Raw genomic sequence first — 25518 nt, 5'->3', positions numbered from 1 at the left:
CAGTAGGCCTCTGCCGAGGGTCAAGGGAGAAGCTGGGGTCTGAACCCCAGGACACATGGTCTTTGCCCCAGCCTCTGGGAGTTGGTATGGCTGGACCCTGGGCAGGCCTCCTACCTTTTTCAGAGTTAGAAGTGGAGTCTCTGGAATTGTGATAATTAGATGAGACACATAAAGCACGTAAAACAGTGCCTAACACATAGTAAGTGCTTTCTGAGTGCTTGCCTCTATTATTAAGGAAATAGTACCAGAAAGTACATTTGGAAATGTTATAGTATATTCTACTGTATTATGGATAACCAGTTAGTTAATCTCCCACTGTTGGATATTTAGGTTGCTTCCAATTTTTTATTTTTTTTATTTTTTTATTTTATTTTATTTTTTTGCGGTACGCGGGCCTCTCACTGTTGTGGCCTCTCCCGTTGCGGAGCACAGGCTCCGGACACGCAGGATCAGTGGCCATGGCGCACGGGCCCAGCCGCTCCGCGGCATGTGGGATCTTCCCGGACCGGGGCACGAACCCATGTCCCCTGCATCGGCAGGCGGACTCTCAACCACTGCGCCACCAGGGAAGCCCTTTTATTTATTTATTTATTTATTTTTGCTTCCAATTTTTAACTATTAAAAATAATCCTGCAGTGCACAGCTTTGTAACTAAAAATTCTGTGTACCTCCATGATTGTTTCCTAAGGCTAGAGTGTTAGAAATGGAATTGCTGAATCAAAGGGCCTACAGACTTTTTAGGCTTTCACTACATGTGTCCCTTGCCTTATATTAGTACTCCTACCAGCAGGTTGTTTGAGAGTTCCAGTTTAGAAGGGGAGAATTTGCTTAGAGAGAGAGAGGAGATGGTCTGTATTAGCTAGGATTGTATTTCACTGTGAATAGCAGAAAGGCCCAAGCAACAGGGGTTTACACAGAATAGAAATGTATTTCCTTGTCATGTAATAGAAATTCAAAGTCAGAGAGTCCAGGGCAGGAAAGCTTTACCCTCCGTCTTCCTCGGTATTGGCTTCTACCTCATAATCCAACATGGCTGCCCAAGTTTCAGTCATCACATCGGCATTCCACCCAACAGGAAGAAACAAAGAATGATATACAACATTTCCGCCTATATCCCATTGGCCCAAATTTAATTACATGGATACATCTAACTACAAGGGAGGCTGAGAAATATAGTCTATTCCAGATGACCAGGGAATATTCAGGGGTTCTAGTACTAAGGAAGAAGGGAAGAACAGATTTTGGGGGACAGCTAGTTGTCTCTGCCATGAGCTTAGCTCACACAGAGAGCAGCACAAATGGGTCCATGGAAACAAGAATGAATTAAAGCATCATCAGGGCATTATCCACGGGGGATGAACTAGACCATTCCAGAGCCAATACATAGGCACAGATTAATTTTGCAAAGGATGCAGAAGAAGGAGATTAATTTCTGGGACCGAGCTCTGGGCAACGGCATTGAGACTCCACGGAGAGGACACTTCTTTGTCTTCTGTGTCTGTCTCTTCTCTTCCCCTCAGATGTAGGGGGTGGTTTGTGACTTCCCCTCTTGGCTTCCCCCCAGCTGAGTTGTCCCCCAGCTCACCTGCCTACCTGGTCCCTGCAGGGCCGGGCTGCTCACGGACCCCATCAGCCTCCAGCTGGGCACCGAGAACCTGTGCGGATGTCTCGTGAGGCTGCTCAGCAAAGACCCAGAATGGCTGAGCGCCAAGGTGAAGTTCTTCCTCCCCAACATGGACCTGGGCTCCGGGGACCAGTCCCCAGACCCCACACAGAGGGTCATCCAACAACTCAGCAAACTGCACACCCAGGGTCAGAGCACCTGGCAGGAGTTCATCCACTGCGTGTGCATGGAGCTGGACGTACCACTGGAGCTGGAGGTGCCGTTGCTGAGCATTTGGGGCCACGGAGATGGTAAGAGTGGCCGTGAGAAGTGGGGAGCCAGAGAGGCCCAGGCGAGGCCAGGACCTGTCTGGCTCAGAGACAGCATGGCCAAACCAGGAACAAAATTCCATGTTTCTGCGCACCTGCCGGAGCAAATGCCCTAACACCACCAAATCCACTGGGGACCTGGAAGACTCTTCCTTCCACCTTGTACCACCCCAGTTGCCCAGAAAGGCAGGATGCACAGAGAGAAAGGACCAGGTGACTTCTTCCTGCCAGGAAATTCCAAATAGCCTGTAACACCCAAGAGGTTTCTTTTCACAATGCAGTCAGAAAGTCAGAGAGAGAGCCCTTGGACTACTGCTTCTGCGCAGGCTGACTGAACTCTGTTCTGCCCAGCGAACGTTTCTTGGGCTCTTTCTATTTACACAGCACCGTGGGGAAGCACAGAACATTGAGAGGTGACGGTGTTCTTGGAGAGAAAGTGAGAACTTACTCAAGCACTCTACAAGGCAGAGTGCAGGGCAGGCGGGGAGGCACAGTGTACACACGCATGGATACACACGTACGTGCATGCGCACAAGCAGGCATAAACGCGTGTGCGTGCACACGCATGCCTGTATGTGCACAAACCTTTAGATACGCACACGTGTCTGCCCCCAGCTGCCTTCAAGGCTCACCACCAGCTGTGCCCTCCACAGATCACTGAGTGTAGATTCCTCCCTTGCTGGGAACCCAGCCTGAGGGATGAGCCCAGAGCCAGACATGGGGCCAGAGCTGGTCCCAGGGCATCCTAGCACATGCCCATAGCATATTATCTCCTCCCCTCTTCCAGGCTTCCCCAGGCAGCTGGACATTGGCGAGGAAAGCCAACCAGACTCTCAGCTCCACCCTGGTAAGGCCCGGGGCTGGGGAGTGGGAGTGGGGGTGAGCACGCGAAGTCCACCTCAAACCCAGAGCAGGCTGGTGGTGGCTGGTCACAGCCGTTTCCCATAAACCAGCCTCCTCATCCTTGGACCCATCTGCACGCTTCCCAGGTCCCTCACCACGACTCCCAGCCTCACCCGCACCCCCTCTCTGCCCCTCAAGGCTTTGCCCTGTCCTGATACATGTTCCCAGGAGTCTAACCTGGAGCCTCCTGGGAGAGTCTGAAGTTGTCAGCCCTTGACCACGGCCAGAATCCCCTCCCTGGTTTCACTAGGGGAAGCCCGTTCTCACTTCCCTGTCCCCAAGCCTCAGGGCCTCGTGCTCCAGCCCCACAGACTCAGGCCCCTCATCATTCAGACACCCGCAGGCCTGACACTAACCCACAAACTGCCGTCCACACCCAGGGAGCCTCTGACTAATTTTCTGACGGAGCGCAGCGAGCTCAGCGATCAGATGATCCGCCTCACTGATTCATAGGCCACACTCTGTTCAGAATCTTTCTTTTGTTTTTCTTTTTACTGTGGTAAATTACATGGAATCAAATTTACCATCATGACTACTTTTGAGTGTACAGTTCAGTGTATTAAATACACTCTCATCATCATGCCACCACCACCATCCATCTCCATAATTCTTTTCATCTTGTAAAGCAAACTCTACCCATTAAACAATAACTCTCCATTCACCCCTCCCCCAGCCCCTGGTAACCACCATTTACTTTCTCTCTCTATGACTTTAGCTACTCTAAGTACGTTGTATAAGTGGAATCATACAATATTTGTCCTTTTTGACGGGCTTATTTCGCTTAGCATAATGTCCTCAAGGTTCATCCATGTTGTAGCAAGTGTCAGAATTTCCTTCCTTTTTAAGGCTAATATTCCACTGTATGTGTAAATCACATTTTGCTTATCCATTCATCCTTCGGTGGACTCTTGGGTTGTTTCCATATTTTAGCTATTGTGAATAATGCTGCTATGAATATGGGTAAACAAATATCTCTTCAAGACCCTGCTTCAATTCTTTTGAATATATATCCAGGATCCAGCGTCATATGTCAACTCTATTTTTAATTTTTTGAGACACCTCCACAGTGTTTTCCACAGAAGCTTCACCATTTTACATTCCTACCAACAGTGCACAAGGGTTCCAGTTTCTCCACATCCTCACCAACACTTTTTGTTTTCTGTTTTTTTGATAGTTGCCATCCTAATGGGTGTGAGGTGGTATCTCATTGTAGTTTTGATTAGCATTTCCCTAATGATTAGTGATTTTTTAAAATTTATTTATTTATTTATGTTGCACTGGGTCTTAGTTTTGGTATGCAGGATCTTTAGTTGCAGCGTGCAGGGTCTTTAGTTGTGGTGTGCGGACTCTTAGTTGTGGCATGAGGGACATAGTTCCCCGACCAGGGATCGAACCCGGGCCCCCTGCATTGGGAGTACGGAGTCTTACCCACTGGCCCACCAGGGAAGTCCCAATGATTAGTGATGTTGAGCGCCTTTTCATGTGCTTATTGGCCGTTCATATATCTTTTTTGGAGAAATGTCTGTTCAAGTCCTTTGCCCATTTTGAATTGGCTTCTTTGGTTTTTTGTTGTGGAGTTTTAGGAGTTCTGTCTATATTATGGATATTAATCCCTTATCAGATATATGTTTTACAAATATTTTCTCCTGTGGGTTGCCTTTTTACTCTGTGGGTAGGGTCTTGTGATGTATGATTTAAAAAATTTTTATGAAGTCCAATTTTTCTATTTATTCTTTTGATGTCTGTGCCTTTGGTGTCATCTCCAAGAAATCATTGCCAGTCCCGGTGTTGTACACTTTCATCTTATGTTTGCTTCTAAGAGTTTTATTGTTTTAGGTCTTACATTTAGGCCCTTGATCCACTTGGAGTTAGGTTTTGTATTTGGTGTTAGGTAAGAGTCCAACTTTATTCCTTTGCATGTGGATATCCAGTTTTCCCAGCACCATTTGTTTAAAAGACTGTCCTTTCCCCCACTGAATGGTCTTGGCACCCTTCTCAAAAATCACTTGACCATATAGGTGAGGGTTTATTTCTGGGCTGTCTATTCTATTCCATTGGTCTTTATGTCTGTCTTTATGCCGGTACCACACTGTTTTTGATTATTGTAGCTTTGTAGTAAGTTTTGAAATCAGGAAGCGTGAATCCTCCAGTTTTGTTCCTTTTCGGGATTATTTTGACCATTTGGGGTCCCTTGAGATTCCACGTGAATTTTAGAATGGGCTCTATTTCTGCAAAAAAAGGCATTGGGATTGTAATAGAGATTGCATTGAATCTGTAGATCCCTTTGGGTAATATTGAAATTTTCAACATTATTAAGTCTTCCAATTCACAAACATGTGTTTCATTTATTTATGTCTTCTTTAATTTCTTTCAGCAACATTCTGTAGTTTTCATTGTACAAATCTTTCACGTCCTTGGTTAAGTTAATTCCTAAGTATTTTGTTCTTTTTGATACTACTGTAGATGGAATTAGTTTGGTCATTTTCTTTTCAGATTGTTCATTGTTCATGTATAGAAATGTAACTGACTTTTTTTTTTTTAACATCTTTATTGGGGGTAACTGACTTTTGTGTGTTGACTTTATATCCTGCTACTTTGCTGAATTCATTTATTAGTTTTAACAGCTTTTTTGTGGCTGTCTTTGGGGTTTTCTGCGTATAAGATCTGATCATCTGCAAACAGAGATAAGTTGACTTCTTTTTTCCAATTTGGCTGCCTTTTATTTCTTTTTCTGGCGTAATTGCTCTGGCTAGAGCTGCCAGTTCTGTGTTGTGTTGAAGTGGTGAATGCAGGCATCCTTCCCTTGTTCCTGATCTTAGAGGAAAAGCTTTCCGTCTTTGACCATTAAGTATGATGTTTGCTGTGGTTTCAGAACCTTTATTTCTATAGAAATATTGACTTTTTACTTATATCTGTGCATGGCTATAACAGAAAACATCCATCCCGTAATCCTAGCTCCCCAATAAATCAAAACTGTTTGATACCTGGTCCCTCTGTCCCTTATCACTGAGCTGGAATACTTGTCACCTGGCTGTGACCAGGCCTGGTTGATATTTAGCTAGTGAGTCCGTTATTAGTAAAAGACTCGTTAAAATATTGAAATACAAGGGGGAATTCCTTGGTGTTCCAGTGGTTAGGACTCAGTGCTTTCACTGCCGAGGGCCCAGGTCCAATCCCTGGTCGGGGAACTAAGATCCTGCAAGCCGCTCAGTGCCCCCCAATATATCTTACACTGATTCCAGCCCCTCTTCGGGACCCCTGGGTTTCCCTGCAGACCAGCATCTAAAAGTTTAACACCTGGCGGGGCAAGAGACCTGCTCCAGCGGCCGTTCTGATTGATCGCCAGTGCCTGGCTGTAGGAGTGTCCTGCTTTACTTCTTAAAATTCTTCCATAGCCCTCTTTCTTTCTTCCTCCCCTCCTTTCTGTCTCCCCTTCCTTCTTGTTCTCCTTCTTCCTTTCCCAACCTCTTCTGAAAGGTATTCAAGTGACTCTTGAAAATCTATGCAACCAGACAAGAACTCATGAAACTAGTAAGAGAAGTGAGGAAGTTTGGAAGATGTGGAAAAAAGGGGATAAAACACACCGGTATAGGAGGGAGGGCACAGGCCTGACGATGCCTCGTGGAAGCTCCACTTTTCCAACCAGCAGTGCCCAGGGCTGGGTGCTTTCCAAGCCGTTTAGTGCTTGAGGCTGTTGGCTGTGGGCCCTGCTTCCTGCATTCTGGGCTGGGAGATGCCCAGGCCCAGAGCCTCCAACCCTCTCACTTGGGCCTGGGACCCCTCTGCAAACAGGAACTGATGCTGGTGCAGCCTTTGCCTGCCGTCTGCCTTCACTCAGTCCCTGCGCGTGGATATACTTGTCTGGCTGCTGCCTGTCTGTGGAATGGAGCTCCCTGAAGGTGCTGGCTACCCTTCAGCCCAGGCCCCCAGACCTCACCCCTTACTCCTTCCTTCATGCTTTCCAGGACTCAAGCGGCCTCATCAGAGCTGTGGGTCCTCACCTCGCCCAAAGCAGTTCAAGAAGCAGGAGCAAGGTGGGTACCAAGGTGGCGGTGGGGGGGGAGGGGGGGTCCGAACACTGGATTGGATTGCCTTGGGGCAAGGACACAGATCCTGGACTCTGTCCCCTGATAACAGGCTTCCAGTCATGGGCCCCCTGACTCTTGTCTTCCAAGCTCCCAGGAGGGAAGAAGAGGAGGTCCTGGGTGGGCAGAGGAGAGAGCTAGGTCTGGTAAGGAAGCACCTTGCCCAGTGGGCCACAGCGGGGCTTCTCCAGAGACGGCTCAGCTGAAGGAGCTCAAAGCATCCCAGCAGGTCGCAGCTTCACCATCCAGGCTTTCCCGGGGATACTCCCATGTCCTCAGGGTTGAGGGAGCTCCAGGGATGTAAACAGCATGACCTCAGAACTGGGCTCCCATTGGCCAGTTTAGGGCTGAGCTGGATAGCAAGGCAGAAGCCTTGGGGGCCCCTGGGAAGACATGGGGGCTGCTGTGGACCGGTCAGGCCGGGACAGAAACTTCTGTCATTCTCCACCAGTTGTCCCACCAGCTGGGAAACCCAGCCCCATGGGGCATAGCCAGAGGATTCACAGCTGGTCAGAGGATTCATATCTGTATAAAATAGGACACTATGTCAGGCGCCCCCCCAGCAGGGGTATCCAGTGTCCCCCAACAGTGGCCCCGGGCCCTCCCCTGGGCCACCCAAGATCTCCCAAATGACCCAGCAATTAAAGTCAACACCCGGCAATGTAGGTTTTGACTATTGACCAGCTTCCGCAGTTCCGATTGTCCAGTGCCTGGGCCCACAGCGTGTTAGTGGTCATCGTGGGCATCACACAGCTGAAACACTGTGGGGATGGGGGCCGCAGGCAGGTTACTTCGATATCACAGTGAAAGCTTGTTCCAATAAGATACTGCAAAGGAAGTGCCCCCTTTCCCCTCCCCCATCTCATTGAAAACTTTCCACCACTTACATTGTTGCAAAACAAATAGAGCCGTGGTCCACACTTCCCCATTCCTACTTCCCTGTGTAAACGGCTGTCAGAGCCTGTGCTTCTGTAGAGCCAATTAATTCTAGGAATTTGGGGGGCATAAGAGCACCTGTGTGCTCTTGCTGTCCCCCATCCCCATACGTACATGGCCAAGGCTACAGGCTCCCAACAACCTGATACTGTGGTGAGTGGCGCGGGGAGGCCCCCGGCTCTCATGCAATCTCCCTGTCCCCTGCAGAGCTGGCCAAGAGGTACCTGCAGCTGCTTAGGACTTCTGCCCAGCAGCGCTATGCCGACAGGACCCCCAGGCCAGGGCAGCCGCTTGCCTTCCCCCAAGTCTACATCCCTCCAATCTTGCAATGGAGCCGGGCCTCAGCACCCTTCGACGCTCAGGAGGGGGCCGTTAGAGGGGACCCCAAGGCAGAAGATGGCACCGACGTGAACATTCGGGACCTCTTCAATACCAAGGCCAACAGGGGCCCAAGAGTGACGGTGCTTCTGGGGAAGTCGGGCATGGGCAAGACCACGCTGGCCCACCGGCTCTGCCAGAAGTGGGCTGATGGGCAGCTGGACCGCTTCCAGGCCCTGTTCCTGTTCGAATTCCGCCAGCTCAACGTGATCACAGGTTTCTTGACGCTACCCCAGCTCCTTTTTGATCTGTACCTGAGGCCTGAGGCTGGCCCCGAGGCCGTCTTCGAGTACCTGCAGGAGAATGCTAATGGAACCCTGCTGATCTTTGATGGGCTGGACGAGGTCTTCCACCCCTGCTCCAGCAAGGAGACTGCAGGCCCTGAGGACCCAGCATCAGCCCTCACCCTCTTCTCCCGCCTCTGCCGTGGGACCCTCCTGCCGGGCTGCTGGGTAATGGCCACCTCCCGTCCAGGGAAGCTGCCCGCCTGCCTGCCCACCGAGGTGGCCACGGTCCACATGTGGGGCTTTGACGGACCACGGGTGGAGGAGTACGTGAGCCGCTTCTTCAGCGACCAGCCATCCCAGGAGGCAGCCCTAGCAGAGCTGCGGGCAGACAGACGTCTCTGGAGCATGTGTGCCCTGCCCGCTCTGTGCCGAGTCGCCTGCCTCTGCCTCTACCATCTGCTCCCAGGCAGCTCTCCAGGCCAGTCTGCGGCCCTCCTGCCCACCATGACCCAGAACTACGTGCAGATGGTGCTAACCCTCAGCCCCCAAGGGTTCCTGCCTGCCGAGTCCCTGCTGGGTCTCGGGGAGGTGGCCCTGCGGGGCCTGGAGACAGGGAAGGTCATCTTCTCTGCAGGTGACATCCCTCCACCCGTGATGGCCTTCGGGGCTGCCCTCGGCCTGATGACCTCCTTCTGTGTGTGCACGGGGCCCGGGCACCAGGAGACAGGCTATGCCTTCACCCACCTAAGCCTGCAGGAGTTTTTTGCTGCCCTGCACCTGATGGCCAGCCCCCAGGTGGACAAAGATACACTCTCCCAACATGTCACCCTCACTTCTCGCTGGGTACAGCGAAGCAAAGCTAGACTGGGCCTCACAGACCACCTCCCCACCTTTCTGGCGGGCCTGGCATCCTGTGCCTGCCGCCCCTTCCTCAGCCTCCTGGCACGGCAGGACGAGGCCTGGGTGGGTACCAAGCAGGCAGCAGTGGTGCAAGCACTGAGGAAGTTGGCCACCCGCAGGCTCACGGGACCAAAAGTTGTAGAGCTGTGTCACTGTGTGGGTGAAACACAGGTGCCTGAGCTGGCTGGCTTCATAGCCCAGAGCCTCCCCCGTCAAATGCCCTTCCACAACTTCCTGCTGACCTACGCCGACCTGGCTGCCCTGACCAACATCCTAGGGCACAGGGATGCCCCCATCCACCTGGATTTTGAGGGCTGCTCCCTGGAGCCCCGCTGCCCTGAAGCCCTGGCAGGCTGTGGGCAGGTAGAGAATCTCAGGTGAGAATAAGGACAGGGGAGCTCTGGGGGGTACCTGGGAACATCCCTGGGAGAGAACTGGACTTTTGGGAGAATGGAGGCCAGCCAGTCTCGGCAGAACCCAGCTGAGGAAAACTGAGGAAGAATCTTGAATATCAGAACAGATAGGTCCTTCCTTACTGCCCCTTAGCCTGTGACACGGTGAGGAAGCTCCTTGCCTCTCCAGGAACTCTGGGGTCCAGTTAGATCTCCTCTAGTTATGGTTTCTGGATTCAGTCTTTCCCTCTTTTTCTCTCAGTCATGGGCTGGAGCATCTGATCCAGGCTGTGCTGTTAGAGCCTCTTTGCTTTGGACAGGGTATTTAACCTCTCAGCCCGAGTCTCTTTATGCCTAAAATGAATCAGTAATAATACCTCCTTGATAGGGTTGTTGGGAGAATGAGATGAAATAATGCATGAAAAACACTTCATGGCACAGTTCCTGGCACAGAGTAAAGGCTCGATATGTGTAGTAGCTAGAGAAAAGTTTAGGCTGCAATAACAAAGAATCCCTCCCCCTCCATATACAGTGGATTAAATAATGTGGTGGTTTTTGTTTTTGTTTTTTTTTCACTCTTAATGGAAGACTCAGAGGTAAGTGGTCCAGGTCAGTGGGATGGCTCAGCTCCACATGGCCATGAAGAGACCCAGGTCCCTTCCATGGTTGCAGCATCATCTCCTTGGGCATCTTGATCTGCAGGGTCAGAGCTGGGTCACAGACACATCTGTGCTCTGGCTTGGGGGAAAGTAAAGAGAGAACACGGATTAGACATGCCCAATGGGTTAAAGCTCAGTCCTGGAAATAGAGCACATCCTTTCCATTCACATTCCAGTGGTGACAACATAGTCGGAGTCGTATGGTCACACTGAGCTGCAGGGGAGGCTGGGAAACCATGTTCCCAGTGATAGCTACAGCGGAGAATGGGTTTTGGTAGACGATTAGCAGTGTCTGCCATAATATGAATTTGTTACTACTACAACAATTACAGCAACAACTACTACTATTGCCATTACTGGATTAAATTCCATCTCTCAGAGGAGGGAATGGGTGATGAACTCTAAGCCCTGCCCACCATTGATCTTCTGCCACTTCGCCTCTTCCCGTGGCAGCTTTAAGAGCAGGAAGTGTGGGGACGCCTTTGCCGAAGCCCTCTCCAGGTGCTTGCCGACAATGGGGAGCCTGAAGAAGCTGGGGTGAGTCAGGGCTTGGGACCGAGATGGATCCTCAGCCGGCGATGCTTGGAACTCTCCTCCCGCCCCTCAACCCTGCACAGGGCAGATTCCTGGTCTGTCCCCTTTCCCATCCCCATTCTTCCCACTATCTTTGCTTACCCTGTAGGTTAGCAGGAAGTAAGATCACTGCTCAAGGCATCAGCCACCTGGTGCAGGCTCTGCCCCTCTGTCCACAGCTGGAAGAGATCAGGTGAGTGATCTCCAGGAGGGCTCGCTGGCTGAGGGGAGGATTCACTGTCCAGGTCCCAGGGCCCCCCTTGAGCCTGGACTGGGTCCTGTATATTCCATTAGGGTCTGGCCACTACTTTTTCAGTGAGACCCAGAGAGGAGAGGCATCAATCCAAGAACTGGGCGGGACTGGATCCAAACACAAGGCTCCCAGAGACCCCAGAGAAGTGCTAATATTTTGGGACATCTTGAAGGAGCTTGAGTTTTGAGGGTCCCTCCCTTCTTTCTGTGACCCTGAGAGAAGGCAGGTGCTGTGTGGGTACACATAAAGGCGTGAAACACACACATACGTCCACATTCATGCACATGTGCGCACACACACTTGCACTTGCCTGCTCACTTAAGTATATGCCACACGTACATGCACGTGTGCAGCACACACATGCCTGCACACTTAGATCCACATACACGTCTAAGCACGTATGTATGAATATACTCCTGCCCTGTGTCTGTGACGAGTGGCCTAAGAAGGGTGGGACCAGGGATCCTCCTTAGCATCTGTCCGGCAGGACCACTGCTGCCTAATATGGCACCTTTATGAGATTTAGAGGGGACTCTCCTTCATCCAGGCAGATGCAGCCCAGCAGTAGGGTGCACTGCTTGTCGAGTGGAGCATTAGCTGGGCCAGAGCTCTGCTCTGTCCCCTCTGCTGGGTGTCTTTGTTCATGATCACTCTGGGTGATGGGGGAAAAGATTAAGGTCACTCTCAATAATTAAGAAGGAAAAGTAAATGTCAACAAGTTCACGATTTCTGGTCCTTTGTCCTGACCAAGTGATTACACGCAGAGGCACCCTTTTACTCTTCAGCTGTTTTGTCCCTCTAGCTAGGAACCCAGGCAGGGCTGTTTGTGGACCCCATTTGACAGGTGGGGAATGTGAGGTCAGAAAGGAAAGTGCTTGGCCTAGGGCTTCGGGTGAATCAGGGCCAGAGGTGAGGCTGCGAGCAGCTTCTCCTGCATCCCAGTCTGCCTATCACCTGGGAACCAAGAGGCCCGGCTGAACTCAGGCCTCAGGCACATCCCAGACAGAGCCTAGAGAGCAGGGCGCTGGGTCCCCTCCTCCCACCTCATGAGGCCTTCACAGTCCATCATCTGGATCCCTTGGGCCACCAGGCAGAAACTCTCCCAGAGGGACTGAACTGGGATGGAAGTGAGGCCAGCAGAGGGCCTTTCCTCCTAGCTGGGCCTGCTGGATACCACGAACTTCTCGTAGGCCCCTATCTTGTGTCTCCTGCATGAAGATGGCCACGCCTGTTGCCTGCCACCTGGGGCTCCCAAGTCTCTCAACCCCAAGGCTGAGGGACTGGGCCTCGGTCTCCCTACAGTTTTCGGGACAACCAGCTCAAGGACTGGGACGTGCTGAGCATCGTGGAGGTACTGCCTTGCCTGCCGCGGCTCCAGAAGCTTGAGTAAGCTGTCTTTCCACCACCCCTGCCTGAGGGACCTCCCCCTCCTCCCTTGGAGAGCAGAGAGAGTCTGGGGTGGATGGGATGGGGGATTCACTCCTGACACCTTTGCCACAATCATGCAGCCTGAGCCTCAGCAAGGTCTCCGTGTCAACCCTCCTCTCCTTGACGAATGTGGCAGTCACGTGCCCCACTGTCAGGATGCTGCAGGTCAGGTGAGCAGGGGGAATGGGGTCCTGGCCTTCAGGGTCTTGAGAAAAGGGGAGGAGAAAGTGGGGATGGGAAAAGGAGGAGGCCACTGGTCTGCAAGACCTACGTGTGCGTGCATGAGTCTTGTTTTACTCACATCAGTATCTCCAGAGCCCAGCTCAGTCCTGGCACCTCGTACTCAATAAATAGTGAACGAGTGGAAAGATAAATGGATAGACGGATGGATGGGTGGTTGAGGGAATGAATCAACAAATCTAGGAACAATAGGCAGAGCGGAGGGAATCCTGAGTCCCGTGTTGCTCTCCGTGGTGCTGAACTAGCCAGTTGGGGTCGCAGGGTAGGTGAAGTGTAATGCCTCTTAATCCCAACGCTGCGGCTCCTATAGAAACTCTCAGCATTCCTAACTTTTATAATTTTTCTAGCAAAAATTGTTTTCCTGACTTTTTAAAACACTCAGGGTTCGTCTAGCAACGACATAGTCACAATTTTACACGTCTGATATTGAGCACTTATGCCAGTTCTGTTCCTGGGTCGATTACAAAATCAGCTTTCTCTGGGTGTTTGGGGCAGCACAGGGTGCACAGGTAGGGCTGGTGTACTGGTTTCACGGCTCAGTGTCTGACCCTGCAGGAAGGCGGACCTCATCTTCCTTCTATCCCCACCCACAGAGATGGCTACAGAGCTACAAGGGTAAGAAGCTAGGGATGGGGTGGGCTTGGGCTCATTCTGAGAAGCAATCTGGGCTTAGGTAGTTGTGGGGAAAAGTGGCAAAAAGAGTTTAGGAAGAGCTGGAATGCGGGGATTTTTCTTGCTACTGCTCCCCTGGGAAATGACTTACTTCTCAGAGTTGGCCAAGGTCTTAGCTTCCTCTAGTGTCTCTGGACCACATCCAGCTCCTGTGATGAGCGGGCATCATCAGAAGTCTCAGAGTGAATCAGACCCTTAGGGAGGACATGAAGATATGGTGAGACTGGCGATACTATGCAGGGAAAACTCTTCCAATTAAAAAAGGAGGAAGGCAATTATGGTACCAACATCTTAGACCTGTTCTGAGAATTAAATGAATTAACACATTTAAAGTGCCTAGAGCACTGCTGGCATCCAGTTGCCATTCAAGTGCTAGCTGTTCCAGCTGTGCATGGATTCCAGCTTGGCCAGTCCTTACTGGGCAGAAATAGGGAAGTTGCCTTTCCATTACAGAACTTTCTGTGTTTCCCTCACATCCCTCCCTGTGAGACTCAGAAACACATGAAGTTGTATGTCCTCATGCAAGTCCTTTCCCTGCTCTGAGCCTCAGTTTCCTCACCCATACAGGGATCTGGGAGGACCAATGTCTTTTTACCCTCTGACTGCAGAGAGCTATGATGCCCAATACGGTAGCTACTAGCCCATGTGGCTATTTAATTCTATATTAATTAAAATTGAATAAAGTGATCATTTCAGTTTATCAGCCACTTTAGCCACATTTCAAGTGCTCAATGGCCACAGTTGGCTAGTGGCTCCCATAGTGGATGGAACAAATACAAAACATTTCCATCCTTGCAGAGAGTTCTTTTGGACAGCACTGATCTAGAAGTCTATGAAAATCCATGATGTTCCAGCATCCCTGCAGACCCCGGTCCTCCCCTGGCCCAGTTGGAGAGAACACTTGGTGGTGCCTTGGCTTCCCACAGCCGGCACCCACATGCGGTCCATACTCCTGGCCTTCTGAACCACAGGTGGTACATCTACAGATGGAGACTATGGCATCTTAGACAACAGCAGCGTCTTTTCACTAAGCCTGCACTTTGCTAAGCTTGCCTATGCTGGGCACTTGACCATACATCGTCTCATTCAGTCCTTCGGTCACTATGTGTTGGATGTTGTCATCCCACTTTAGAAAAGAGAAAACTGGGGCTCAGATGGGTGAAGTGACTTACCCAAGGCCATACAGCTATATATGGCAGAGCCAGAATTTGAATAAAGGTCCCAATTGACCTTAAACCTTTTTTCCTGCTGCTTTGCTGAGTAGCACCTTTAGTACCTTCAGGCAACCATCTTTGTTATTCACTCACTGTGGGTCATGCTGTAGGGTCTTCAGTTCCTAGAAACCAAGGGAAGAGGTTTGGTCCCTCAGGCCCTGGACTCTTGAGCCCAGGCCAGTGTTGGATTTGTTCTTGCCAGAGACCCAGACCTATGGGGCAATGCCAACCAGAGGAAAGAGGCTCAGAGGAGAAGCCTGGCACTCAGGTACCTCAGTGGGATGGGATCCATTGCTTTGAGGGGAGGGATATGATATGGGGGGAGGGTCCCTTCCCAGAGGAGGCACGGCAGGGGCAGGGAGGATAAAGGGAGCAGCAGATGTGGAGCGGGGAAAGGACATGAGTAACCCATCCCTGCCTGAGCAAGGAACACTTGTCATAACAACAATAATAGCTGTGATTTAATGGGCCCTTGCTCTGTGCTTGGCACTGTAGTATTTTCTATCCATTGCCTCACTGTGATTCTTTTGAAAACCCTGCAAAGTACACATTATTAGTCCCATTCGATAGAGGAGAAAACTGAGTCTCAGATAGGTTAGGTGCCTTATCGCAGGTCACCCAGCTACTGAAAAACAAGGCCAAGATTAGACCCAGGTCTGCCGACCTCCTGGCTGCTGCAGCTCCTTCCTGGTAGATGCACTCAGAGCTTCAGGAGGCATAGCGTAGCTTCTTACCTTGAGCCTCTCGGCCCTACTCCCGCCGCAGGCTCCAGAAGTGTCAGCTCGGGGTCTGTGATGTGGAAGTGCTCCTAGCCCAGCTCCGGGAAGGTCCACACCTGGATGAAGTGGAGTGAGTATGATGGGGAGCGCTGGGACAGGAGACAGAAAGGGAGGGCAGGGCAGCGTAGGCAAGGCCTCAGCTTTGGGTGGGCGGTGTGGGGAAGGGCATGCTGCTTCATTAAGAATTTGGGGGAATCAGATCATCCTAGCAGCTCCCATTGTTTAGCACCCGTCCTGTCCCAGGTGCTTTCACATACATCCTCTCGTTTAATCCTTGTATCTCTATGATGGAAGTACTGTTACTATGTGCATTTTATAGTGGAGGAAACTAAGCCACGGAAGGGTAAATTTGCTCAAGGTCACAAGGCTAGGAAGAGTCTAGGCCAGGGTTCAGGCTCAGACAGGCTGGCTCTTGGCCTCATCCTCACTGAGATCTGCGAAGCAGAAACCTCATCACGTGTAGTCTTGTCTTCCAGACCACAGCCCTCAGGGTCCCCTCACGCTGTCTTCCTCCCAGAGTAACATGAGATGACCTTCTCTTTTTGGGCTGGAGAAATTCCCATGATGTCCAGCTCCTGAGCAGAGCCTTTGAGAGTGGGGTTTGGGGATTGGTGGAGGTCCTGTCATGTCACCGGGAAGGGACCCCTGCCACGGTCATCCGAGGAAGTCAAATGGGCATGAAGGTGGGGTGATGAAATGCCATCATGTATTTTGAGTGGCCCCACCCTAGGGCAAGATGGACGGGGTGAGGGTTGCCTTGGTGACCAAAGCTTGAGCCTTGACCTTGTCCCATTGGGAGAACCAAGACAGGATTAGAAGGTGGTTTTTACCCAACTCACATACTTCCACCCGCCTCGCCACCACCAGGCCTGTCCCTCCCCCAGTTTTCTCACCAGCAGGTGTGCCCATCACCCACCTGGTTACACAGACCAGACACCTCTCAGCTCCCTTGCCCTCCTCCTATAGCCAGTCCATCCTGAGTCGACCTACCCCCTATAGAGTTCTCAAAACCGTTCTCTTGGGGACTTCCCTGGCAGTCCAGTGGTTAAGACTCTGCGCTTCCACTGGAGGGGGCATGGGTTCGATCCCTGGTCAGGGAACTAAGACCACACATGGTCTGGGACTAAGATCCTGCATGCCGTGCAGCGCTGCAAAAAGAAAAAAAAAAAGTTCTCTTTTCTCCATCCTCTTCATCCACCTCCCTAGTCCAGACCACTCTCATCTTTCACTTGGATACCTCCTCACTAGGCTTCCATCCTGGCAACCTCCACCTGGCAGTGAACTGCCTTTTACTGCCTGCCCCCTTCCCAGTGCTCAGGATAAGCCCAAATCCTAAAATGCTGTGTGATCCAGAACCATGCCCCCAACCCCACAAGCCCCATCTGACCCCACCCTCCCACTCCATCTTTAATGCAGACATACCTGCTCTTTTTCAAGTCCTCTAATGTGCTACGTCATGGGATCTTTGACTGTGCTGTTCCTACTGCCAGGAACACCCTTCCCCCATCTCTCTCCCACCCCTTACCTATTGAACTCCTAGTTTTTCTAGCAAGTAGCTCAAACATCAGGCAAGCCTTTCCTGGTCCCCAGACTAGATCAGATTTCCCGATAAGCGTGGAGCTCACCACAAGAAGTAATTATGTAGGTTGCAGCATAAAGAAACTGTTGAGGATGGGGCCTTGAAGTCAGGCTGCCGGAGTTCAAATCCCAGGCCCAACTTTGAGCAAGTGTTTTAACCATCGGTTAACTCATCAGTAAAATGAGGATAATAATAGTGCCTACTTCACAGGGTTGTTATGAGGATTAAATATCCAATACTTGTAAGAGCATCTAGGACAGTGCCAGGCATGTGGTACACAATCTTTCAACGTTCATTATAATTGAGTCTCATTTGTTGGAGGGATGCTTTGACTGTGTGAACGCTGAGGGTTGAGGGGCAGCACAGGACATCAGACCCCTCTGTCTCAGCCTCTCAGGGAACCAGCTGGAAGACGAAGGCTGTCAACTGATGGCGGAGGCTGCACCCCAGCTGCGCATCGCCAGGAAGCTGGAGTGAGTCGCCCACCCCACTGTCGACTACCAGGGAGGGCCCAGGAGAGCCCCAGCTGGTCCCCGCCACCCCTGGTCCCCGTGCCCACAGTCACCAGAAACAGTGCTGCTTCACCGGCCAGCTCTGCTTTCTCTCCCAGCCCCAGCGCAGGCGGAGTGGTTCAACCATGCCTTGCATGCCTCTGGCATGAGCTACTTCGTTCCAGTTATTAAAATCCCTTGAACATGTAGAACGTGTTCACCGTACATCAGTAGCTGGTATTCCAGTTTGTCCTGACAACGGCCCCGGGGTGGGGTGGGATGCGGAGTTGCACTGGGGCAGCGCTAGGGTATTGGGTGGATGGGTGCTGGGCTGTTGGAGTGGGAAGTGGTACGGTGGGATATGGTTTTGGGGTGAAGGGGTGGGTCGTTGTGGTGGTGGAATGAGAAGAAAGGGTAGTAGGCTATTGGGTGTGCTGTGGTGTTGCACGGTGTGGGCTAGGGGTGCTATTGGGTGGGGGGGATATGTTGGGGTCTTAGCGTCAAGTGGGAGTGGGAGTGGGAGAGTGTTGAGGTTAGGGTATCAGTGGTTTGGAGTCTTGGCTTTGCATTTAGACCCTGGCTCTGTCACTCAGTAGCTTTGTGACCCTGGGGAGGTAACTTCCTATCTCTTGGCCTCAGGTTCCCCATTGGTAAAATGGGATTAAAATGGTGAGTTTTTTCAGACCAGAAAACTGAGGATCAGAGAAGCAAAAACAGTGAGTCAGCTCTTACTGCTCCAGCTGGAGGACCTTATTCTCTGTGTGGGGCAAGAGGTCATATGCTTCATGGCTCACCCTTTAAGACGCCCTGGTTAAAGACCCAGGACATTCCACGAGTGACAGCCAGCCAGCTGCTGAGCCAGGAGGAGGCGGCTGGAGCTGTGTGGCGCTGGGGACTCCAGCCGCCTGCTAATGGCCGTCTCCCTCCTCCTCTCCGCAGCCTCAGCAGCAATGGGCTTTCTCTGGCCGGGGTGTGCCGTGTGCTGAGTGCAGTGAGCATGTGCCGGACCCTGGCAGAGTTACACGTCAGGTAGGGACTCCCAGTGGACCACCATCACCCACTCTCACCTCTAGCGCGGAGCTCTTAGGCTCTCCTGTCGTTCTCTCTAAGTCCTTGGAATTCTTTCTGGCCCCAGGCCTTTGAGACCTGTAGAAGATGCTAGTGCCCCGCCCAGACCCCCTTTACAGCTGGGTACCCCGTTCCCAGCTGCTGTGGGTGTTGGCTGCGCACAGCTTATACCTCCTCCAGAGAAATGCCCTGGGCCGCTCAGAGCCAGTGATGCCTGGGAGGTTACACACCCCCTTATCCTCCCAGCCAGGAGTGGCCAGTGACAGAGGCAGAGGTGTAACCCTCCGGCCCACTTACGTCCGGGGAGACAAATTTTTAGTGCTATTGACGTTACCAAGTCCAAGCTCACTCTGCTCGCCGCTCGACAGGCCAATGAATCAGAGACAAGATGTTGAGGCAGACGGAGAAGATGGCAGACTAGTGTCTCCGAGAAACCATCTTATTGGGGTTTGGATGCCAGTTTCTTTTATAGCACAGAGAGGGGGAGGAGATGAGGAAGTAAAAGGGCCATAAGTTTTGCAAATATCCCCTGGAATGGCCAGCCTTGGGGAGGGGGGGTGTTAATTTCTTCTTTCTTGCAGCCAGCCACAGGTGGGCGGGGTCAGGATGCTTCCCTGAACAAAGGCACTTTGGTTTAACATTCAGGCAGAGGGGCAGGGTTCTCCAAGGCAGGCCACTATGTACAGACAGTATCCTTTTAGTGAACAAAAGCAACGGGAAGCAAAGGTTAAAGTAAAAGAAACAGATCCAACAGGTAGTCGGATTTGGCTCTTCTGTGTTGCATTCATGCTTCCTGGGGGATCAGGCTGAGGACCTGCCCTGTTCTGCTTCCCTCGGTCCCTGAGATCAGACCCTCAGTACATCATGTACACAGTGACCAAGTGACTCTGCTTCTAAGGGAACCCGACCTCAGACAGGGCCCAACCTTATTTCTGTAAGTCTCCGCATTCAGTCTGGGCAGCTGAGGACAGATGCTAATTAATGTCAACACAGTCCCCACCCATAGGGGCTCTCCTGCTTTAAACACCCCTTAAAGGAGGAAAGAGAGACCAGATTCACCCACGCGGTGGTACTAGGGCCCTTGGTTCACTGTATATAATGATTCAGTAAAGGCCCCTAGGGCATTCCAAATGACACTCCATTCACTTCTAGGAATTTATAATGAAGAAATCACGTGACTGTGCAAACACCTTAGAGGTCCCTGGAGGCCAGGCTAGAAATAAGACGTAGCAGCAGCTGGGCCCCCCAGCAGCTGCCTCCTCCCTCCTCTCCTGTCTGCAGCCTGCTGCACAAAACTGTGGTCCTCAAGTTTGCCCCAGAGCCGGAGGAGCAGAAGGTGACCCAGAAAAGGTAGGGCCAGGACCATCCTCTCCTTGACCGCCACCGCTGGACAGTGTAACTCAACAGCCGGGGGGACCTTGACAAATTCACAAAGGCACAAGAAGCCAGCAGGCTTGGCTGGGGATGAAGCCCTAAGGGGAGGCTCAAAGGACAAACTGCCTCCCCATTTCCCAAGTGGTACCTGAAGAGAGCCCTGGGATGCCAGATGCAGACAGCAGACTGGGGCAGGGGTGGGGTAGCCAGAGAGCTACGCGTGGGAGACGGAGGCCCTTCAGCCTAAACCCAGAGGATAGCCTGGCGTGTAGCTCTGATTCTGGTCAGAACTTCTGGCTCCCTTTGGCACAAGGACCCTTTAGAGGGTGTTTGCCTCCACCAGGGTGCCTTCCTGGATTGCCCCAGGCCAGCACCTGAGCAGAGACTCAGCTCTTTGCCCCTCAGTGTGCACCTACGATGTCTTCTGTAGGGTCTGAGCTTTAGAAGGCTTGCTTGCAGCTGACATTTTTGAAGGCACTGCTGGTGATGAGATTAATGATCCTAAGAGCCAAGGTTAACTGAGCACTTACTATGCACCAGGCAGCAAACTAAGACAATTCACCTATGTTCTCCCAGTACCAGGCTAGGTGATTTGTCCCAGGTCACACAGCCAGGAAGCCGAGAAGCCCAATTGGAACCAAGGTCTGACTGTCCCCAGGTCTCATATAGGGATTGAATGGTGGGAAGTGAGTCTAAGGCTGGAGTCTGAGGCAGTGGCTGAGGTATCTGCTCAGCATGGCCTTGGTGTGTGTCCCTCCAGGGCTGCGTTTCCTGGCAGCCTTACGTTCCAGATGCCCTCTGATCCGCTCCCGTGCGCCCCAAGGATCAGGTACCGTGATGGCCTGCGGACCCCGAGCATGGTTCCCGCCTCCCCCCTTCCTGGGCACAGAGCCTGTCCCGGGTCCCCAGTGCCAGGTGCCCCCTGGAGGACACAACCTGCTGTCATGTCCTGGTTTCCCTGCCTCCCATCTCCCCTGCCCAGCCCACCCCAGAAGGGGCTCACACGGCAGACCCCCAGTCACCTTCCCTGCCCACGGTTCCCACCCCGCTTAGCTCCCCCGTCCTCCAGTAGCTGAGGGGTTGTGGGAACTCTGGACGGAGAAAATGGGGAGCACGCGGCCCCTTCGTTCCTGATCCTGGGGCCTAGGCCTGGGGACTCAGCTCAACCTCCACAGGGCTCCCATCACAACTCTTCCAGCCTCCTCTCTGATTCTGTCCATCTGAATACCCCTCCCTGTCTGTCTGTTCTCCTCTGGCACTCAATTTCTCTCAGTCTCTTTCTGCGTCTGTCTCCTTCCCTCCGTCTCTTATCTCGGTGTCTCTCCATCTTGGTCTGCCTCTCTCTGTGTCTCTGACTCTCTCTGGCTCTCCTCTGCCCATGTGACATCTCACGTGTGCTGTGTGTCGGTCCCTCTTTGCCTGTCCGGGTGCCCGATGCATCCCAGTCCCCTTTCCACAAGCCTCTCTGCCTGTGTTATCTGGTGGTGGGGAGCCCCGCTCGCCTCTGTTGAGCTGGGCAGGCGCTGCAGGGTTGTGGTCCTACCCTCCCTAGGCTGACACACTGCGCCTTGCAAGCCCAGCACCTAGAGCACCTCTGCAAAGCACTGGGAGGAAGTTGCTGCCTCTGTCACCTCGAGTGAGTGGTTGCTGGAAGGCGGGGTGGTGGGGCCCATTAGGGGGTAGGTGTTAGTGTGTTGTGTTTTGTTCTGTGTTTTAAGATTTAGGGTCATCTATTCTTTCCCCGCTGCAATCAGGAACCCCTTAGAGAACCTGGTGAAAGTTGTGACTCTTCCCCCTAAAATACAGGTTCCCCCATATTTGACACTCTCTGAAGCCCAAGCCTAACCCCTCAGGGGTCACAAACCTGAGGATGAGAACCCGAGAGGAGGGACTTCCCTGGAGTCCAGTGGTTAAGACTCCATGCTTCCAATGCAGGGGGCGCGGGTTGAATCCCTGATTGGGGAACTAAGATCCCACATCCACATGCTGGGAGACCCCAGCTGATCCAGTGCCATGTGCTGAGATCCGGCCTGGCAGCCCAGGACCGTATCCCAGTTTCAGGAGAAGCTGAGTGACTGGGGTGGAGAGGCGAGCTCCTGCTGTCTCCACCCCCGCCCTCTGCTGACCTGTCCTCTCCGCGCGCCCCTCCCAGCTTATCAGGCAATGCTCTCGGGGACAAAGGTGCGGCCCTGCTGGCTCAGCTGCTTCCAGGGCTGGGCGCTCTGCAGTCCTTGAAGTGAGTAGCCCTCTGGGCAAAGCCTCTGAGGTTTGATCTCTGGATGAGAGCATGTGTGTGGGAGGGGGGGAAGGAGATGACGGGGTGGGGGGATATTCTGTGTCCCATCTCACTCCCTCCTCAGGTTATCATAAAGGTTACATCAGACAATGCATGTCAGCCACCGGGGCCAGTCCCTGACACGTGGCCAGTGCCCAGGACAGGGTAGTTACTACTGCGTTTCTCACTAAAATAGACACTGGTCTCTGTGACTCAGCGATCCAGCTGCTGAGTTAAGCCTTCGTTTCTCAAGCTTGTCTCCCTGTCTCTGCACAGGCTCTCTGGGAGGCCCAGGCAGGCAGGGCTGGGAAGTATTACCTGATTAATATAACAGCTGGCAGCCATTCTGGCCCTGGGGCGGGGGTGGGGGGTGGGGAGGAGGGCCGTTTGATTGGGGGGCCCTGGCCAGGTAGGCAGGGAGGGTTTGGACTAGAGGAGATACCCAGGAAGGGTGCCCGGGGAGATTTGAGAGCCCTGAGCACCTGGCAGAGATGGGGGAGATGTGCACTATGGGAGGGAGGCCCTGGAAGGAGGCCGTGAACCCCCAGACTTAGCCTGCAGCCAGCCAGAGTTTCTAGGCCCTTAAAGCTCCCTGTGCTCCTAGCTCACATGCCCCCCCACCCCGGCTCTTCTAGGCCCAAGGGAGAGGCTTCCTGGCCGCAGGAACCTGGTCACAGACCCCAGGTTCTCAGTGTCCCTGGACAAATTACATCACCTTCTCTGAGCCCCTGGTTCCCAGTCAGTTAACACATAAACTCTGGAGGCAGTGGCTATGGTTTTCGCTGTAACCAGTGCTGTGGCCTGTGGGCACTGCCTGCTCGGGCCACCTTTCGTTGGGAAGCTGGGACCAGAGGAGGTTGCTTCTGTTCCTGTTCGGGGCCTGCAGGGGGCGGGGGGGGGGGGGCAGGGGGGGTTGGGAAGGCCTTGCTGCCATTGCAGGCAAATTTTATGCAAATTGGAGTTCCAATCTCAGCTCTGTCACCAACATGTCTCATAATCTTGGGCAAGACCTTGCTGCTCTCTGGACCTCAGTTTCCCCATCTGTGCAATGGGGAGTTGGCAGAGGTGCTCTGACCATCCGGGGTTCAGTGTGTTCTATTGTCTGGAACAGGGAGGGACAGCCCTCCCCTGCCCTGTGCTCTGACCCCAAAAAGGGTGTTTTTGAGTCCTGAGTGACTTCTGTCAGCATGATCCCTCTGATTCTCCAGCCTCAGTGAGAACGATCTGTCCCTGGATGCTGTGTTCTGTTTGACCCAGTGCTTCTCTACTCTGCCGTGGCTTTTGCACTTGGACTTCAGGTGAGAGTGTCCCTGGGACCCCACTCTGCCCCTCATCTGTCCCATTCACGATATAGCATCCTCAGGGCCCTGGTATGATACCAGGTCCAGTGAACATTCAATGAGTGTCTGTGAAATGAATGAATAGATGAATGAGTGAAATATAGCTCCAGGGACACTCAAATTTCTCCAGATTCACCGCGGGGCACAATCCATCGACTCTTCTGTAGTTACTCTCTGGATTGCCCTGGGAGACTTTTAAGGAAACTGGGAGCTCCCTGGTGGGAGCTTGAGTTCTTAGGGACCCGCCTGAATTGTGGGGTCTCTGGAGCTGATGAGAGTGTAGAAGGGAAGGCAGCTAGCCAAGTGGCCCTGGCCAAGGCAAAGCAGATCAGCCATGGTTTCAGGTGAAGTCCACCTAGTCCTCCCCTCCCTGCTTCCAAGAACGGGTGTTACGGTAGCAGACAGACCACGTTCAAACACAGGCTCACCACCTACCTGCTGTGCCGCTTTGAGCACGTCACTGCATCTCTTGATAGCTCAGTTTCCTGATCTGTGAAGCAGGGGTAAGAATACTTCCTTAAAACCATAAACAAGATGGAAAGACAACCCTCAGATCAGAATGGGAGAAAGTATTTGCAAGCCAAGCAACTGACAAAGGATTTATCTCCAAAATTTATAAGCAGCTCATGCAGCTCAATATCAAAAAACCAAACAACCCAATCCAAAAATGGGCAGAAGACCTAAATAGACATTTCTCCAAAGAAGATATACAGATTGCCAACAAACGCGTGAAAGGATGTTCAACATCACTAATCATTAGAGAAATGCAAATCAAAACTACAATGAGGTATCACCTCACACCAGTCAGAATGGCCATCATCAAAAAATCTACAAACAATAAGTGCTGGAGAGGGTGTGGAGAAGAGGGTACCCTCTTGCACTGTTGGTGGGAATGTAAATTGATACAGCCACTATGGAGAACAGTATGGAGGTTCCTTAAAAAACTACAAATAGAACTACCATACAACCCAGCAATCCCACTACTGGGCATATACCCTGAGAAACCATAATTCAAAAAGAGTCATGTACCACAAGGTTCATTGCAGCTCTATTTACAATAGCCAGGACATGGAAGCAACCTAAGTGTCCATCAACAGGTGAATGGATAATGAAGATGTGGCACATATATACAATGGAATATTACTCAGCCATAAAAAGAAACGAAATTCAGTTATTTGTAATGAGGTGGATGGACCTAGAGACTGTCATACAAAGTGAAGTAAGTCAGAAAGAGAAAAATACCGTATGCTAACATATATATATATATGGAATCTTAAAAAAAAAAAAAAAAAGGTTCTGAAGTACCTAGGGGCAGGACAGGAATAAAGACGCAGATGTAGAGAATTGGACTTGAGGACACAGGGCCCGGGAAGGGTAAGCTGGGACGAAGCGAGAGAGTGGCATGGACATATACACACTACCAAATGTAAAATAGATAGCTAGTGGGAAGCAGCCACGTAGCACAGGGAGATCAGCTCGGTGCTTTGTGTCCACCTAGAGGGGTGGGGTAGGGAGGGTGGGAGGAAGGTTCAAGAGGGAGGGGATATGGGGATATATGTATACATATAGCTGATTCACTTTGTTATACAGCAGAAACTAACACACCATTGTAAAGCAATTATACTCCAATAAAGATGTTAAAAAAAAAACCACTTCCTTACCTCACAATTTTATTGTGAGAATCAAAGGAAATCATATCGGTGGTGTGCTTTGTATGTATATTTATTGTCCTATTTGTTGAGAAAACAGGCCACCATCCAGGTCTTGCTGGACCCAGCCTGTCTGGTCTCTTGCTGCTGCCTGGGAAGGGGCCCCTTGGC

At 51.9% G+C, this 25518-nt stretch overlaps 1 protein-coding gene across 5 annotated transcripts in view; it reads left to right on the top strand.

The window, feature by feature from the left end:
* The window catches only part of NLRC5 (NLR family CARD domain containing 5), a 95506-nt gene that overhangs the window by 37634 nt on the left and 32354 nt on the right, over positions 1 to 25518 (top strand). For 4 of the 5 annotated variants that reach the window (XR_013825212.1, XM_079906717.1, XM_079906715.1 and 1 more), the window contains exons 4-21: positions 1607 to 1914; positions 2720 to 2779; positions 6801 to 6869; positions 8064 to 9738; positions 10866 to 10949; positions 11095 to 11178; positions 12541 to 12624; positions 12747 to 12836; positions 13462 to 13521; positions 14995 to 15060; positions 15558 to 15641; positions 17540 to 17623; positions 18581 to 18670; positions 19991 to 20059; positions 20844 to 20912; positions 21636 to 21719; positions 22236 to 22319; positions 23567 to 23656. Coding sequence is in view for 4 of the 5 variants with exons in the window: in XM_079906717.1 (XP_079762843.1) it covers positions 1607 to 1914; positions 2720 to 2779; positions 6801 to 6869; positions 8064 to 9738; positions 10866 to 10949; positions 11095 to 11178; positions 12541 to 12624; positions 12747 to 12836; positions 13462 to 13521; positions 14995 to 15060; positions 15558 to 15641; positions 17540 to 17623; positions 18581 to 18670; positions 19991 to 20059; positions 20844 to 20912; positions 21636 to 21719; positions 22236 to 22319; positions 23567 to 23656 (3234 nt within the window). In the remaining variant the exon portion in view is untranslated. Of the gene's footprint in view, positions 1 to 1606; positions 1915 to 2719; positions 2780 to 6800; positions 6870 to 8063; positions 9739 to 10865; positions 10950 to 11094; positions 11179 to 12540; positions 12625 to 12746; positions 12837 to 13461; positions 13522 to 14994; positions 15061 to 15557; positions 15642 to 17539; positions 17624 to 18580; positions 18671 to 19990; positions 20060 to 20843; positions 20913 to 21635; positions 21720 to 22235; positions 22320 to 23566; positions 23657 to 25518 lie in introns of those variants that run through there. The other variant, XM_079906718.1, reaches the window with a different exon arrangement.

The sequence above is a fragment of the Stenella coeruleoalba genome (assembly GCF_951394435.1).
Source record: "Stenella coeruleoalba genome assembly, chromosome: 20".
In the NCBI taxonomy this organism is placed as follows: Eukaryota; Metazoa; Chordata; class Mammalia; order Artiodactyla; family Delphinidae; genus Stenella; species Stenella coeruleoalba.
This window is presented reverse-complemented; position numbering and strand designations above follow the sequence as displayed.